This window comes from Anoplopoma fimbria, chromosome 5, assembly GCF_027596085.1.
Source record: "Anoplopoma fimbria isolate UVic2021 breed Golden Eagle Sablefish chromosome 5, Afim_UVic_2022, whole genome shotgun sequence".
Taxonomy (NCBI): Eukaryota; Metazoa; Chordata; class Actinopteri; order Perciformes; family Anoplopomatidae; genus Anoplopoma; species Anoplopoma fimbria.
Window position 1 is genome coordinate 18,221,626 of NC_072453.1, and position 18,678 is coordinate 18,240,303.

Genomic DNA, 18,678 nt, shown 5'->3' on the forward strand with positions numbered 1-18,678 from the left:
AACAATGTCCCATCGCTGTGATGCCGAGATCAAAAGTTCACACCCCTCCTTCATTTCCTTTTTCCCCATATTATTATATTTTGTGCCTCTTTCTCTTTGCTGCATAGACTTTGAACTCATGAAAGCTTCCTCTCATCAGGGTCATCAGTGACGCAAACATCCGAGCCAGATGTTTGCGTCAATAACGGAAAACAAAATCTGGATTATACTCATTACTGTAATAACACAGCAGCCATGTGTACTTTTATTTTCAGTTCACTTGTGGACACTGAAATCAAAACTTCATATTTCTAGATACCTCCGTAGGTAAAAAGGTCATCAGCCTCCAGGTTGAGCTGTTAATGTTGCCTTAAATCTGGATGCTCACACCTGGAGGTAAGAATTGGTCAGTAGGCGACTTATCCTCACACATCTGGAAACACACACACACACACACACACACACACACACACTATGGATGCTTGGAGCAGCATGGGGTGCGGGGGGGTTACTAAGGCCATGATTAAATGGGAGAAGAGACAGAAAGACCAGCATATATATTTAATTCCACGTATGTCTTGGTGTGTAAATCTCCTTCACTCTATTGAATCACCAATCATATAAAAAGTGTTTGCTATCTGAGGGGCATTAATGCACTCAGAAACAGCCGTTCAGTGCTTTTAATACACGGTACACCGACTACAGTCAACATCAGCCGTCCCCGTGGCTCGCTCGCTCTGTTGCATACATAATTGTTCACTTGTGTATATTCATTACCCTCCCTCGCCACTCGTTTAGCTCCTGCTGTGTTGGAGCAGTAGATTTGAGGCAGAGTAAAGCTCTATTAACATCAGACTCTCATTCTCTCACACTCAGTCTCTGGCGCACACACACGCGCACGCACACACACACACGCACACACACACACACACACGCACGCACACACACACACATACACACACGCACGCACACACACAACGAGATCTGCCAGCTGTTCTCTTTGCTGACAGTCAGCAAGGAGACTTTTAGTTTATTAGGTTAAAAAACAAAAAAGATAAAGCGCTTTCTTTCACAAGGAAGGGTGAACCTGGGGGGGGGGGGGGGGATCATACAGGTGGAGGTGGGTGGGTGGGTGGGTGGGTGGGTATCTGTGGGCCTAGCTGAGAAGCTGGCGGATCTCCTTGTGCATGTGACACAAGAAGTCCACGTATGACGCTCCTCCGCTGGCGCTCTTGTCCTCGACCAGGAAGTGCCTGAATATCAGCTCGGATTTGTCTTCCTGTTTCACCACCATCAGCTGCAAACAGAAGGGGGAGACAAATGTGAGAGCCAACGTGTGTGTGTGTGTGTGTGTGTGTGTGTGTGTGTGTGTGTGTGTGTGTGTGTGTGTGTGTGTGTGTGTGTGTGTGTAAATCAAACCTTAATGTGTCTGTACAATAGAGTAGAAAAAACTGACAAGAAAGGCAGCAATTCAATTATTTCCATCATTAATTAATCACTTATTTTCTCAATAAATTGTCTCTCAGAAAAAGAAAAATGAGAAAATCCTCCATTTAGAAAGATGAAACCAGAGATGTTTTGTCATTTTTGCTTGTTAAAGGTTTTAAAAGATTTAACAATAATCCAAAAAGTTGCTAATTCTTTTTTTCTGTTGAAATAGCTTCACCTCCACCTCAAGTGTCAAAAGCTGACATACTTGGTTTGATCTGAAATCTTGTCTTTAAAAGTTTAAAGTATTTATAGACAAACTTTGTGTTGACACTGATGAACTGAAAAGTTTGTAATCTTATGTTAAAAATGAATTTGTAGAAAGTTATATTCTTAATTGTTGAGCTTTCGATAGACACAACATTTGGTTTTTCACAGTATCAGACAGACAGGGCAGAAACAGAAGCAGAAACAAAGCGATCAGACTTTAAGACATCAGAGAGGTAATAAAGAAAAGAGAAGTTTACCTTCATGTATCGTGATCTCTGTGCTCTGAACGAGTCGATGATCTCTCGGAGTCTCTGGGAGAACGGGTTGTCCAGCACCGGCAGATTTGTCTGAAACAGAAATTGAATATTTTAAAAGGTTTTGTATTTATTGTTTCACATGACAACCTCATATACGACGCAGATAAAAGAATAATACCAGAGAACATTATGGAATAAAGCCTGATACATTGGAGAAGAGTTATGCATCTTATAAACACAAACCAGGATTAAGCTAAGCTAAGTCAGCTAAGGTCAGTTTTCCTCTCACCAAGCTCGGGTCTATCTGGCTGAAGCTCGCCGTGCCGAAGATGTTGAGCAGCAGCTCCTGCTGAACGCTGGCCCCCACCCACAGGAAGAGGTGGAGCCCCGTCTCCAGGAGGTAAACTCCGCCTTTAGACAGCCTCTCCTCCGAGTCCCTCAGCGCCACCGGCAACGAGCTGCTCTCCAACTTTGTCTGACAGTCCAAGAGAAGAAAACGATGTTAGATGAATGTGTTAGAGTTACCTTCTGCTAATCAAACTGTACAGTTAGTGTAAATAAAAAAGCATCTTCATTTTCCTCCCCTGCAAACATGAAAACCGTTTAATAGCAGAGATGAACAGAGACTAGAGCACAGAGCCGCATATGTTCTACTGTGCACTCTGGTAGATATACAACATATATGCTAGGTGATTCATTTGTTTTATTAAACAAGATATCAACATAATGATTATTATTAACAGTTGGGCGCTTTCCCCTGCTTGTTGTGTCATCACCAGTTGTATCAAAACAATAAACGTGCTTATGATTAAATTGTTTACTAGAGCATAAAGTCCTTCATAGATCAACCCTCTTAATAATGCTCTCAAAGTCCACCAGTTTGATGCATAATCAAGTTAATTCATCTCAATGTCAATATTGACAAAAATAATCTCGGTTCAGATTTTTGCCATAATCGAGCAGCTCTAGGTCTAGTATAAAAATTAAATCTGGCTCAGTTTTTGCATCATCTGGTAACTCCTAAAAAGATTACTTATTGTGAACGCTGTATTTTAGATTTGCTTACCTCGCAATTGACAATAAAAAAAATGGATCTTTGATTAATTTGCAGAGTGATAAAAATCCGATTTTAAGAGTATTACAAAATTGATAAAGCGTCTGATAAACATTTAAAGATATTCAGTTGCTAACTGGACTTTGTTGGTATTTCTTTGCCTCACCGCTCCCTTAAACAACACGCTGTTTTAACGCAGAGCTTGTTAAGTCTACAATGCCTAAAAATAGTTGTGATGGAGGAAGTTCAAAAGCATCATCATTAAAAAAAAACAAAGCCCTGTGTCTGGTTCTTTGTTTTATGAGAGCATAATTATGCAGATTCATCTTCATGTGGTTTGAAAACTGTATAATGAATAACACACAGGCTATTATTATCCTGAGAAGGAGAGCAACAAACGATGAATATAATAATATATGAATCTGCATTTCACATATGAGGCTCGCACACAGAAATGCCTCTACCATATTTAAAATGTGGTTTGACGCTCACATCCTCACACAGGTGATGATATTTTAAGTTTGTGAGGACTCTGTTACGGTGGGCTTTTTTTACTGGGAAAAATAATGAATGACTGAAACCATCCACGTGAGGTGACTAGAGGACGCCTTTGTGTCGCTGTGCGGTCTCACCAGCGGCAGCAGGCGGGGGTAGAAGAAGACGTGGCTCTCGGAGACGTCCATGCCGCTGATCAGCTGCCTCAGGTACGCACGGTCGTCCAACGACACGTCGGCTCCCGGCATCAGCACGTCACTCTTCAGCAAACAGTTCAGATAGACCGGCAGCAGCTTCATGCACTCCGGGAGGATCAGCTGGAGAACACACACACACACACACACACACACACACACACACACACACACACACACACACACACACACACACACACACACACACACACACACACACACACACACACACACACACACACACACACACACACACACACACACACACACACACACACACACACACACACACACACACACACAGTTAGAGAGAACAGCTAAAGAATCCTTGATGATGTGTAAATATGTGTGAAGGCAGAGTTTCATAATTCTGCTTAGAGGGTATTTATGTTATTTGTAAGTGCATGGATTGTGCTCTGAAACTATTCTCTTTTTTTAATAAAACAAAATATCAGCAGGAGAATAAAGATATTTAGCGTAAGGCCAAATGTGATCCTGAGACAAAATGTTGCATAACATTAATAACAACTCTGAAATGCTGGATATGAATGAGGTGCATTCTGCTGTTCTTCTATTTCCATATCTGCCATAGAGCCTTGGTGTTCCTCACAGTGATGAGGATGTGGGTTCTCCTTGGTACAAACACACTGTATGCTGAGGGGTGTTCAGTACCTGACCAGCTGATGAGGGGCTTGCACAGTTCTTTCGGTAGCAGGCCAGAATCTGAGCACACTGGTTGATCAGAGTGTCTCTCACCGCCTTAGTCGGGCTGTTCAGGAGGCCTCGGAAGGCTGCAACACACAAAAAACTAATGAAATGAGCTTCATTACACTGATCTCTGAGAGGGAACCAATTCCTTCTTCAAACTTACAAAGCTGCAAACATTCACACCAGCAAGATATCAAGAACAGGTCTGGCTTTCTACTGTGGGCAAACTGGAGCAGCTAGACATCCTGCCGTGCGAGCTGGTTCTCACCGTATTTGGAGAAGAAGTTGATGATTGTGTCGGTCTCACAATTGCGGTAGAGGTCAGCCAGCTGGGAGCAGCAGTTCACCGCCATGTTGTGGACGCGGAGACGCCGTTCGCCGCTGCAGCTGGTGTACAGCACGGCGCACTGCAGGGGAAACAAACAGGACGGGCATTTCTCACAAAATACTCTTTCACTAACTTTATTATTTATTAAATCTTTCTGTGCATCAAGCTTTCAAGGGTCAAATTGCACCAGTTTCTGTGACTGTTCAGTTCTGTCTCTGCTATAAAACAATAACCCCAAATACTTGTCCTCCAGATCCTGTTAGTTGTCATTTAATGATAATGTAATATAAACTCAATTTGATGCCAGATTAACAGAATCATTAATTTGCTCTATAGCACCTTGCAGGAGGTGAAAACCAGCAGTAATCTGCCTCACTGGTGTTTGGGAGCACTCAAAGCTAAGACTATCTTAAAATTGCTGATTTTGAAACTACAAATAAAATGTCTCCTCTCTTGGAAGTTTGTTTTTTTGCAAAGACGAACCTGCATGAGTGCCCCCGTCTCCTCGCTGAGCTTGTCATCGTGTTTGAACTCGACAGTGACGGCCTTGTCACAGTCCAGGCCCGCCAGCTCCACATCGGTGGTGTTACTCATGAAGAAGGAGCCGAAGAAGTCTGTCGCCCGGATACCTGAGTGGAGGGGGAGGCAGGAGAGGAAGGATCATAAAGTTAGCCGTCACATATCTCTCGGGCGGACTGTCTTTTTGGTTGTTGTTGTTGTTGTTTTCAGTCTCACCTGTGCTGGTCCGCACCCTCATGACGGCATCAAAGCCGACTAGCTTCTGAACGTCCCGTCTGAGGTCGTTCAAGAATCGCTCTCTGTCCGACTGAGCCTGGGATAAAAAAAAAACACACAAAGGGAACATGTAACACAATGGCAAATGACACAGCTGGTATTTCAACAGCAAAAAAAACCCAGAGAAACAGCTACAGGGGCACGTTATACCATTAAAAAAAAGTGACTTTCTCTCACCTGGAAGTAGGTGTATTTGTAGACAGAGCCTCCAGTGGAGACGGGAACCACCCCTAACGTGGCGACGTCCACATACTGGTTGGGGAAGAGGAAGAGATCCACACAGCAGCCCTGCGCTACACACTCCTTAGCCAGAGTGTTGTAGAAACCCACCTGGGGCTGAAACAGAGACTGAAGAGGACAGAAGAGGACGGGGAGTCAGTCGGGAGATAATATAAGAGCTTCTTTTTGTCCCAAATAAATGGGAAACCTATTAAGATTCTAAATAAAACAGCTAACTTGCTACACTGGTGTTCACCTTCTCCTTATCCGTCCCGATCAGCTTCTTGTCTTCTCTGTTCTTTAGTTTTCCAGGAGCCTCTGCGATGGGCAGAGAGGTGTGAAACACAAACAGCTTCCCTGAGCAGTCTGCAGCCTGAGAAAGTGACACACAGCAACGTACAACTCATCAGGCATGGCGGCGTATTGGGAATTAATGGCAAACTAACATAGTGACATTAATGATTCAATGCAGTCATCACACCATTCAAGTTTCAGAAAAAAGCACACCTATTGTTATTATGATTTTTGTCCTGCCCTAACCACTCCAGTTAATATTTGTATCTGACACTGGGGTTTTCTGTCCTGTCCCTGTGTTTATTCATGTTAGAACTATATTTATATAAAAAAAGCACACCTATTGTTATTATGATTTTTGTCCTGCCCCCTCCAGTTAATATTTGTATCTGTGACGTCTGTGCTTTTGTCGTCTATACTAGCCTGACACTGGGGTTTTCTGTCCTGTCCCTGTGTTTATTCATGTCAGGGAATAGTGATATTGTATTGATATCGTTCCAATTACAGCCTCAATTTTCAATGAAGGCAAAATTCACCGAAAGTATAAAAAAACATATTTTAAATTACAACCAACTATGAAGACACAAAGGTTCTCTGTGGGTGCCTGGTTATGATTTATTTTTTTAGCCCCGTTTGAATCAGTGGGGAATAGCTGGCGGATAGTTTGTAGTGTGTGTGCTGCTGTTGGTTTTCCTGGTAACCTAGTTTAGGTTAGCGTGCCTCACTGGAGGAGAATGTTATTCTTTGTTGGTGAGAGTTGCAGAGATCATGTTGCCTATAGCGTTGTGTGGGTTGCCTTGTTGAGCGTAGTGGCTCCAACGAGAACTTAATATTTCATACAATGTATTTTATTTTCCATATGGAATACTATTATTACAATAAATGATTCGGTTTGTAATGCGTGCTGAACAAAAAGCCTCAAAGCGAACGGTACAATACAAACACCCCTAGAGGTAACATGTTGTTACCTTTAGTGCCTCCAGTCCTGCCTGGATGACGGGTCCAAAGACCGTCTCAGTTTCTCTGGTGTCTGCAAACATCTCTGGGATCTGGTCCAGCAGACTGGAAAACACAAACATGTCATTAAACCGGATCCATTTGTCCTTAAACACCTCATGTATTTGTTAATGCGTGTCTGTTTTTGGTTTTTGTCTCGTCCCACCTCTCGATAACTAGCCGGCTCTCGTTTACGTTGACCAGGAAGCCGTCGAGCAGAGGAACAAACATGTCCGATACATCCGACACCACCAACATCTGGGGCTGGGCCAGGCTGGACTTGACGTTGTAGAAGTGCAAAACCTTGTTGTAGGTGACAAAGCCCACCCGCACCACAGAGTCCATCTCTGGGTTCTCCCTGGACGCAGAAGCAGAGGATGAAATGGGAGAATGGTCAACTTTGCATTTCCTGACAAGAGCTGGGAAGGAGTGTATACACTATTTTTGATTATTTTAGTCTCTTCACTTCATCATTCACTGCTTCACTTTGTTTCTTCTTTCCTCCCTTCACCTTTTCCCTAATCCTTTCCTCTTCTGTCCATGTGTTTGTGTGTGTGCGTACCTGGGCAGGTAGTCTAGGAGGGTCTTGAGTTCCTGGCAGACAATGTTGACCATGCCGCTCTTCACAGCGTTGTAGGACACGTCGATAAGGAAGATGAAGGCTGGCGGCTGAGGAATCTTGTTGTTCTGTGAGAGACAAGAACATTCTGCAACTTCATTTTCTCATCAGCTTGGGTATCATTCAAAGGCTTACAGGCATTACTGTATCTGAAAGCATTCAAATTAAATAAATATTTCCTTGTGAAGAATATATTATCACTGATTTAATCTCAGCATGCAACCAATCAGTGTTGATGTCACACCTGCAGCATTTTACAAGCTAAGAGAAACCCCGAATCCAAAATAGCTTTTTTTGTTTTTGGCAAAGTCACCAAGATAAAGAATAATCAACACTTTACACATTATTGAGATAGTATTAGGACAAATAAATAAAAGTTTACAAATAAATAAAAGTATATTACAAAGGCCTAAACATTCACTGGTAAAGCTGTGCGTGGGTTTGTTTACCTACTGGAATAACTCATTTGACAGAAACATAATTATGAGTTGGATTACAGTCTTGCACAGGTCCTTATTTCATTTTGTAAACTTCCCACCCAATCAGTACTAATATTGATCCATAACCCATCAGGTAATAGAATGTATTGTCATCTGTGCTGCACAGAATCATTTCCAAAGCCATGCAGATTGTAACCTGTGATAAAATTCACAAAAACAAACTTCTGCTACGGACAAATACTTTTGCGGATCCTTGCGGGGTTTGTGGGAAAACGGTCGGCTGCAGACTCTCTCAGAATTTCATTAAAATACCAAAACAAAGCTCTTAGACAAGGACCATGGATGATTCATTTATGAGTCCAGTGAGCAAAATGTTTGTTTCCTGCAGAGAGGACTCACCTTACAATAGTCAACAGTGGCCATGAACTCGTAGCTGCCCAGCGAGAGCTCAGGCCTGTCATAGCAGTCCACCCTCTTACCAGTGTGGTCCAGATGCTGGAAGTAATGTGGAGGCACTGAAGGAGAGGAGCAGGAACAGGAACATCAGAACAGGGAGATGAATAACAAAATAAATAAAACTGTTTTATGAACCCAGACGGAAACTCACCCTCTGTGAGGCAGCTGCAAAAGCCACACTGGAAGCGGCGCCCCCTCTATGAACTGCATGTATGGACACATGTAAGCCTTGCAACGGTTGCAGCGGATTGGACCGCCCTCGCCGTGGTCCACCAGGTATGGAGGCGTCTGACAAGAGACGCAATGAAAGAGAGACGTCTCATCCAATAATCTGAATATCTGAGACTGACTTGATTTGTACAATTTAGCTATGTGGGAGACTTCCTCTAAAAGCCACCAGACAGAATTACTGCAACAGGAGGTTACGTGATGCAACACCCTGTTTTATATAACGTGGTTTTTCCTGCCAAAATGATGTAACGTATGAGTAGTCCAAATGAATATTTGTTACACATGTGGTGAGTGCATGAAACAAGGTCATGTAGCCACTCCCACATTTGTGATTTGGACCCAGATTATCCCACTGACATATCAGGCATCCCGTCTTAAATACTACACATCAGGCACTGCCGAGAACATTCTTTTTTTTTTTCAAATCAGGTTAAGGGTAAAAAAAAATAAAAAATCACAGTGGAAGCCGTTGAACATACAGATGAGAAGTGAAAGGAAGTGTATTTAGATTATCTATTTAAACACAAAATATTGAAAAACGGCTGCTATTATAACAACGGGGATATTTTCCATTGTTCCAAGGCTGCAATGCCAAAAGATATTCAGCATACCATCATGCATGATAAAAAGAGAAAATGTTTATTTCCAAAATAGTTAACTAATCCGTTAATTGACTTATTATTTCAGCTCTCAGTGAAGCCAACAACCTCAATGATAATATTCCATAGCTATTTCATGAGGAGCTCTCTTGACTGGAAACTTTTCCCACCATTTGTCATCCAAATGCTTCATATTTTACACTTGTTTGACATCAAAAATTTTCATTCTTTTGCTTTCTGTTTTTTAATTAACTCTAAGTTGATATTGTGTCATGCAAAACAGCAACAGATCATAGAAAGGTCAGATAAAGATATAAAGGGCTTATAACATTTACAAAGCAGGAGAGAGAGGAGGGGTCGTCGCTCACCTCGTCTGGCGGCAGCGTGGCGAGGGGCTTGATGACGGCGGCCATGGGCACCTGAGACTGCTTGGCCATGTCGGCGGTGCACGGCACGTTGTAAGCTGTACAGCGAACGAACCTGGGACTGGCATTCCCTGAACACAGATTGTTTTAATAATATTACAATCTTTGCACAATCCACATAACTTCCCACACGGAAGGTTTGTACATTTTTCTGATTTGAGTCTTGCTGCTAACTAGTTGGCAGAAGAAAGACATTTAGGATAATTCTGTGAGTTTTGATCAAAAGGTGAAGAGATGCAGTTCAGATTTACGCACACACAAACACAAAGGACAGTGGCAGCTACAGCACAAAGTACCGCCACACACACATCATGCCGTTGGTGTGAAAGTTCTTCATGGTGAGTGAAAGAGACATTGAGTTTGCAAAAGTGGGATAAAATGCACTTCATTTTAAGTCAGTGTTTTATTAATAAAAATGCAATGGGATTTCAATTTTCCGTGAAAGAAAAGTTTGATTTTTTTTGTGTATGCTGTCAATTATAGTTCTTAAAAGAAAGAAAAACAAGATCAGCAGGTCAGACAGACCTTTCTAGAAAAAGGTCATAAGTTTACCTTCCTGAACCCTTTATGAAGATGTGGGTGAGATGTTTCCAGGTGTGAATGTGTACACAGGAAGTAGAACCCACCTTGGTCTTTGACCTGGAAGTTGGTGGTGACCAGCGGTGGGGCCTGACCTCTGACCCCTGTGGTGAACGGCTCGGTGCTCTTGGCCTTGTCATCCTCTATTACCTGGATCTAAAAAAAGGATGCATGGGGACAAAATCATTCATACACGTTTACAGCATAAATACACACATTTAAGTTCACTACACATTGTCCCACAGTCTAAAACAGGAGGAACACTGAACAGACATGCAGGAGACGACTTTCACACAACCCCAACACACACACATCTGCAGCTACTAAACACATAATGAAACCCATCAACATCTGTGGATAAGAAGAAATCATAGCCAAGTCAGGACTATGGTGACGTTCTCCATGAAGGAGCACAGGATTTATAAAAGGCATGCCATTAATGCAGGGAATTGTGGGTAAGTCAAAACATTGCAGGTCAGCATGCAAGGCACAGAGAGATTATTGAAGGTGGCTGTCTGAACCCGATGACTGTCAAACCATTAACACTCTTAAGCTGATTTAAATAAGACAGGCTGTCTCAAAGTCCAGATTAAACAAAGAACCATTGAGATGGGTGTGAGGTGGTAGGAATGACCAACACATGGTTATGATGCAGTGCATATGATGATGGGTAATGTATTCTGAGAAAGGCCGTAATATTGCTTTTTTATGTAAAATAATCACAATCTCTAAGACACAGATATGATTATTAAAGGAATGTTTTGGGAAATGTGCTTTCTTGCAGAGAGCTATCTGAGAAACATTTGTAATTTTTTACACTTAGTTCCTATTTCCCCTTGTTTCCAGTCTTTGTGCTAAGCTAATTTAGCTTGATTTAGCATACATATATGTGAGTGAAATCAACAATCTTTTCGTCTTACTCTCAGCGAGAAAGCAAATAGGCATTTTTCCCAAATCGCTAACTACTTGTATTCCTTTAAACAATCATTTAAACTGTTTCTTTTTGTTTATTTGGGCATTAGTGATGGAATATACAAGAGGCCAAACTGTGATCTGTGATACAGCATCAGTGTATATTTCAGTTCCTATAGGACAGGAGCTATCCTGCTGAAACACATTAATTAGCAGGGATGACTGACTCATTAACATCTTTCACATTGTGACTATGACTGACTTTGGGGGGTAAGAAGGAAAGAACAGGAGGTGGATGTGTTAGTGCAAGCAGGCAGAGAGGACAGGATGAAGCAGAGGAAAAGGCAGGCACACAGGAAACTTACTGGGCTGGGGATAGCGTCTGGGTCTATTCTATGTCTTGATTTCTGCACAGCCGGCATGTCAGACGCTTGCTTTACATTCAAAAGTTTGTCCAGCAAATTATGCAAAACAGGACAGAATAAATCAATACAAAGAGTGGAAATATAAAAATAAAAAAAGAGTGTGAGAAGAGAAAACTGAGTAGCAGGCAGCATTGTTGTTATTCAGACAGAAACTGATCAGTAGTTTTGATTAGAGATTAGTGGTACTGTAGACTATTACAGTCAAGCACAAGTTATTGACTTATACACCAGTAGCCTGTTTGACACACATGCATAGCAGCTGTAAGTGTAAAGACGACAACAGAAGGTTAGTGAAATACGCGTCAGGCACAATGTTAAACTTCTGTGGTGCTGTGGGAATTATAACAGATATTTGAATTCTTATTAGACTGCAGAATAAAGTTAGTTGTAATATTGAACTAAAACTGTGAACATTATATGATTTTTTTCAAAAATCCTGAATGCTAAATGCCCGATGTTATAAATTTAGATGACAGAACTGGTTAACATGAAACAACAACGTGATAATATCATAAGAAATCCAATTCATATAAGAAAGACTTACATCCCGGCCCCCAGAGGTAAATACAAAATCATATACACAGTGGCTATTTGATAAGGCACACAAACACAACACAGCAGCTCTGTGTACCTAATAAATTGGACACTGAGTGTTTTAAACTCACTCTGGCAAATTCATCAAAGTCATCTTTCCTCTCTAATACTTCAGAACTGAGAAATTATTTTAAAGAAGTACATGTTTGTGTGTTTGCGTCTGCTTACCGGGCTAGGAATGGCATCCGGGTCAAGTCTTTTCTGTGCAGCGGGAGCAGGAGCCTGTGCTGGTGCAGGGGCTCCGTAGTTTGGTTGCCCGGGATACGGGCCTGGATAACCAGGCTGAGGGCCTCTCACCTGCCCGAACGCACCTGAACACAACAAGATAATGGCTCAGTGATGGAGAAAATGACACAAATCGATCCAGCTTCCACTTTGGGGCAGTCTCCTCACCATTCTGCTGAGGAGGGTATCCTCCCTGCATGCCAGGCTGAGGTGGAGGCTGCTGCATGGACCCAGGAGGGCCTGGGGGGCCCTGTGGTCCTGGAGGGAGGTGGTTGCTCTGGGCCATGGAAGTAGGAGGCATCTGAGATCTGGGAGGAGAGGGACCTGAGTGGTAGGGGGATGGCTGGGATGGAGGGGGCTGCTGTTGGGGAGGCATGGGGCCTGGGTACTGGCCAGTTGTCATTGATGTTGGAGGAGGACCAGGAGGAGGAAAAGACCCAGGCTGAGAGGAAGGAGGGGGTGCTCTAGGCTGGAAGGAGCCCTGTGCGGGGGGAGGCGGGCCGGAGACGAAGGCAGGGTGGCTGACAGGTGGAGGTGCTGTGGAGAAGGGGGGCTGGGTTGGAGGGAAGGACTGCTGTGGTGAGGACACTGGGGGAGCAGGACCCTGGCTGGGAGGAGGCGCAGGACCCGAGTAGGAGGAGGGAGGAAAGGTTTGCTGAGAAGGAGGTGGCGGTGCAGGAGAGGCGAACTGCTGTTGGGAGGTAGGGGGGAGGGAGGAGTTGAATGGCTGTTGGGAAGGAGGTGGTGGGCCTCCATAGTATTGCTGAGAAGCTGCAGGGCCACTGGGAGGTGGCGGTTGGGTCGGGGCAGAGGAAGCCGGGGGAGGAGCTTGGGTGTAAGAGTGTGGAGGAGCAGCTGAGTAGGCGGTGTTGACGGGAGGCTGGGAGCTGTGAGGTGGAGCTACGGAGAGAGCGACATTCAAATCTTTGTTACCGCCACAGCACATTCCTTTAACATTAGTAAATAACACCACACTGAAACATGAATCCATCCAAACTCACCATATCCTGGTCCCGCAGCGGTTGGCGGTCCAGAGGCGATCTGCATCCCGGTCATCTGGTTAGTGACCTGCTGCATTGAGGGTTGGGGTGCGTAGTGTTGGGGATAGGAGGGTTGTGGCCCTGACAGGTTCACGGCTCCCTGGTTGTATGGCTGAGACACAGCAGGCCTGGACACACAGAAATATTTCAATGTGTGTGTGTGTACATGCACTTCAGTATCCGGGTTACAGTCAGTTTTCTACAGTAAGCTGATTAAATGTAATGTAAATGATAAAACCTTGTTTTGTATTTGGGGTAGGGGATTACAGAAATCTGGATTTATGGAGTGAAACCTGCAGAATTTGAATAACGTGCTACAAGTGAACCCCAAGTAGGAAATTAAATGTTTAAGTGCATGCAGACGAGTCACTCTAGTCTGCAATAAAGACACAAGCAGTCTAATAATTTGAGTTTTGTGCACAATTTGATTTAAAAACATTGTTTTATAAAACCCAAGGTCTAAATATACTTCAATCTTCTACAACTACAATAAATGAACATGCAATTACCTGGGTGGTGCCTGTGTCATAGGCGGGGGTCCATTCTGCATGTCCCCTTGACTGTGACTGTACTGATTATATGGTTGAGGAGCTGAGACTGAAGGGGCTCCAGAGGTGGGGGACCCCTGGCCGGACCTGAAAATGCAGGGACAGAAGATTACACACATACCTGCAAAAAGCATATATTCATCCCTGCCACAACTAATCCTGAATTCACTCCGATACCAATCTTTCTAAAGTGACGAGATTAGCAGAGCAAGCTAGACGTAGCCATCGGCCACCGCTGTGCCCAAATACATTTTTAGAACTAACGGATTACATATCCAGATTTTGCCTCTGGGGTTAGTCGCACTGACTCTGTACTGAAACCAGGCTGACTTTCTGATGAAGGCTGGAAATAAACACAAGAGGATATTTTTAGGATGTAAAACCTGGCAGGCTGTCAACTTGTCTTTGTTTTTATCCTTTTAAAATTGCATTCATAAGAAACTGTCTGCCTAGTAGTCTGCTGATAACAACACCGAAATAACAATATGGGTAAAAATGCAATGTCAACAAAGAGAAAATAAATATGCAGATCCAAAGATTACATTTTGAACATCAAACTCCCATAATAAAAGATTAGCTCACATTTTGTAGGAAATACAAACGTCTGGTAATAAAAAGGTTAGTAACTGCTGAGCTGCTATGCTCAACAATCACTGGCATTAGGGAGACTCAAATGATCTCCCTCTATTGTTATGTATGAAAAGAACATGGCAGGAGGAATAATGCCAGGTACCAAGGAGACGATGTTGGCATAGCATGTGGAGTGTGAAATGAACGAGTAAGAAAAAAAGAAGAGAGGAGGCAGTTACCTAAGTCGAGAGGAGAGGAGAGGTCAGAGACTGGGTTGGCAGCCACAGCCTTAGAGGGAAAGCTTGTGAAAGGAGAGTAACCTGAAATACAAGAAAAAGAGGGAAAGAGGGCAAATACAGAGCGATGTAAGGAAATGCTGAAAAGCAGCGTGAAGATATGAGAGGTGGCAGTTAAGGTTCAGATTAGCATGCAAAAGGCACAGTGCTGTTTCTCACACATATGTGAACAATCACATGGTGAGAAGCAGGTAGGAAGGACACGCAAGGTTATGGATCTTTGAGAGTTTGCAAAGCATTGAAGTTGACCTGGTGTCTCTCTCTCTCTCTCACTCACTCACAACTCACTCCTACCTTGTGGTGGAGCCCCGGGCTGGTAGGCGGAGGCAGGGCCGTTGTAGGGAGCGTACGGTGCCGCGTATCCGCCGTCCAGGGGTGCGTAGCCGGGTTGGCCGTAGCCAGGCTGGGGCTGGCCGTATGGAGAGGCCATCGGAGTGTGCTGGTTTACATTCATCCTCAGAACATCCCTAAAGCTGGATGAAAGTATGACACAATCACAAACAAATACACAAACTTCATGATTGAAGGCTGAACTTGTTTATCCTGTTTTCAGGCCCTAAACAGAGATTTCATCACCACAACGCTGGGGGTGTAAACGCCTGGAAGACAGGGATGTTTTTAATGCCAAAGTATTTGAGTAACACTCATTCTGAAGAGACCGGCGTTCTTTAAAAGCAGCAGTGAATCCATGAGGAAAACGCACATGTAGACAGAACCTCAAAATAAACAAACAATTGATCTCAAGTAGAATCTTTGACTACCAACACAAGTTATTCAGTTCTCAGATATATAGGGGAATCAGTTCTGTTATCAACCAAAGAAACAGAAGGCAGTCCCACGAAAACATACACGACCCCAACCGAGTTCTGTCACATTGCACCTTACCCGACAAACAGGAAGAGTTAAAACAGTTTTTAAGTCAGTAAGGCTCTTAGTTCACTCAAATGAAGCTTCCTGGTGACTTTAATATTTCCTGGTTCAGTGACAACACCTTTATTGGCTTTTTGTGTTTGACTTGGCCACACCTACGATCTACCACCTCTGACTATTCAGATTACACACACACACACACACACACACACACACACACACACACACACACACACACACACACACACACACACACACACACACACACACACACACACACACACACACACACACACACACACACACACACACACACACACACAACACAGAGGATGTGAGGACAGAGGATGTAGGACAGAGGATGTGAAACAGTGACATAAACTGACATAAACTGCTTAGAAAGACTATCTATTGACTTCTGTCCATCCTGGAGAAGGATCCCTCCTCTGTCTCTCCCAGAGGTTTCTTCCTTTTATCTCCTTGTTAAAGGGGTTTTAGGGGAGTTTTTCCTGTGCCGATGTGAGGGAAGGACAGAGGATGTGAGGATATAAGGACAGAGGATGTGAGGATATAAGGACAGAGGATGTGAGGACAGAGGATGTAAGGACAGAGGATGTAAGGACAGAGGATGTAAGGACAGAGGATGTGAGGACAGGACAGAGGATGTGAGGATGTAAGGTACAGAGACAGAGGATGTGAGGACAGAGGATGTGAGGACAGAGGATGTGAGGACAGAGGATAAGGACAGAGGATGTGAGGACAGAGGATGTGAGGACAGAGGATGTGAGGATATAAGGACAGAGGATGTGAGGACAGAGGATGTGAGGACAGAGGATGTGAGGACAGAGGATGTGAGGACAGAGATGGACAGAGGATGTGAGGATATAAGGACAGAGGATGTGAGGACAGAGGATGTTAGGACAGAGGATGTGAGGACAGAGGATGTGAGGACAGAGGATGTAAGGACAGAGGATGTGAGGACAGAGGATATAAGGACAGAGGATGTAAGGACAGAGGATGTGAGGACAGAGGATGTACAGAGGACAGAGGATGTACAGAGGATATAAGGACAGAGGATGTGACAGAGGATATAAGGACAGAGGATGTGAGGACAGAGGATGTGAGGACAGAGGATGTGAGGACAGAGGATGTGGACAGAGGATGAGGACAGAGGATGTAAGGACAGAGGATATAAGGACAGAGGATATGAGGACAGAGGATGTGAGGACAGAGGATATGAGGACAGAGGATGTGAGGACAGAGGATGTGAGGACAGAGGATGTAAGGACAGAGGATGAGAGGACAGAGAATGTGAGGACAGAGGATGTAAGGACAGAGGATGTGAGGACAGAGGATATAAGGACAGAGGATATAAGGACAGAGGATGTGAGGACAGAGGATATAAGGACAGAGGATGTGAGGACAGAGGATATAAGGACAGAGGATGTGAGGACAGAGGATGTGAGGACAGAGGATATAAGGACAGAGGATGTAAGGACAGAGGATGTGAGGACAGAGGACAGAGGATATGAGGATATAAGGACAGAGGATGTAAGGACAGAGGATATAAGGACAGAGGATGTGAGGACAGAGGATATAAGGACAGAGGATATAAGGACAGAGGATGTGAGGATAAGGACAGAGGATGTGAGGACAGAGGATGTACAGAGGATGTAAGGACAGAGGATGTGAGGACAGAGGACAGAGGATATAAGGACAGAGGATGTGAGGACAGAGGATGTAAGGACAGAGGATGTGAGGACAGAGGGTGTAAGGACAGAGGATATAAGGACAGAGGGTATAAGGACAGAGGATGTAAGGACAGAGGATGTAAGGACAGAGGATATAAGGACAGAGGATGTCTCATGTGTACAGGTTGTGGTTTGTGATTCTGGGCTCCACTGAATAAAGTTAATTGAATACCCTGAAGCAGAAGCCACAGTGGGATCAGAACCACTGACACCAGCAGCACCGACCTGTTCACAGGTGTCAGGTGACGTCTGACAGACAGGTGAGGATCACGTGACAGCTGAATAATTCAGAGATGCAGCAGAAACTCAACCTGTGGAGCCGGGCCTCCTGAGGGACCTGCTAGCTTAGCATAGCATAGCTTAGCATAGCTTAACCTGTCAAGCAGAAAGCCTCCACAACACAGAGCCTGGTTAGCATGCTATGGCTAACAGCTAACGTTAGCTTAGCAACCAGGACCAGCTGTGACCGGTGGCTAACGCTAGCATGCTAGCTCAGCCATAGCTAGGCTAGGCTAGTCACCTCCAGCTAGCATTAGCCGTAGCATTCGCTGGCTAGCATTCGCTGGCTAGCATTCGCTGGCTAGCATTAGCTGGCTAGCATTAGCACAGGTGGACACAGTCCTCCTCCCGTGCGGAGGCGGGACGTACCTGCGGGGTTCGGTGAAGACGGTTCTGTGCGGCCCGGTGGTTTGATCCTCCGGAGTCAGGAGAGCGGACACGGAACTGCTGCGGCGCTGTGCCACGTCCACATCCGGGTACCGCGGAGGCACTTCCGCTCTACGGCGAGCGAGATGCACCAGCGCGTTAAATCACTGTTACATTATATAACACTGTTACACTATATATCACTGTTACATTATATAACACTGTTACATTATATATCACTGTTACATTATATAACACTGTTACATTATATAACACTGTTACACTATATATCACTGTTACATTATATATCACTGTTACACTATATATCACTGTTACATTATATAACACTGTTATATATATATCACTGTTACATTATATAACACTGTTACATTATATAACACTGTTACACTATATATCACTGTTACATTATATAACA

General features: G+C 43.9%; 1 protein-coding gene across 1 annotated transcript; it reads right to left on the reverse strand.

The window, feature by feature from the left end:
• Positions 1-912: 912 nt before the first annotated feature.
• Positions 913-18,364, reverse strand: sec24c (SEC24 homolog C, COPII coat complex component). Its single transcript, XM_054598347.1, is given in 27 exon segments — positions 913-1,276; positions 1,935-2,024; positions 2,224-2,409; positions 3,621-3,800; positions 4,350-4,468; positions 4,654-4,792; positions 5,197-5,342; positions 5,449-5,545; positions 5,686-5,856; positions 5,984-6,100; positions 6,990-7,083; positions 7,184-7,375; positions 7,580-7,704; positions 8,476-8,591; positions 8,684-8,727; positions 8,729-8,820; positions 9,731-9,858; positions 10,414-10,522; positions 11,644-11,712; positions 12,466-12,608; positions 12,691-13,422; positions 13,524-13,690; positions 14,072-14,177; positions 14,180-14,197; positions 14,920-15,000; positions 15,271-15,449; positions 18,246-18,364. Coding segments are annotated over 26 exon segments (3,762 nt in total). The 5' UTR covers positions 15,431-15,449; positions 18,246-18,364; the 3' UTR covers positions 913-1,135.
• Between the last annotated feature and the right edge of the window lie 314 nt (positions 18,365-18,678).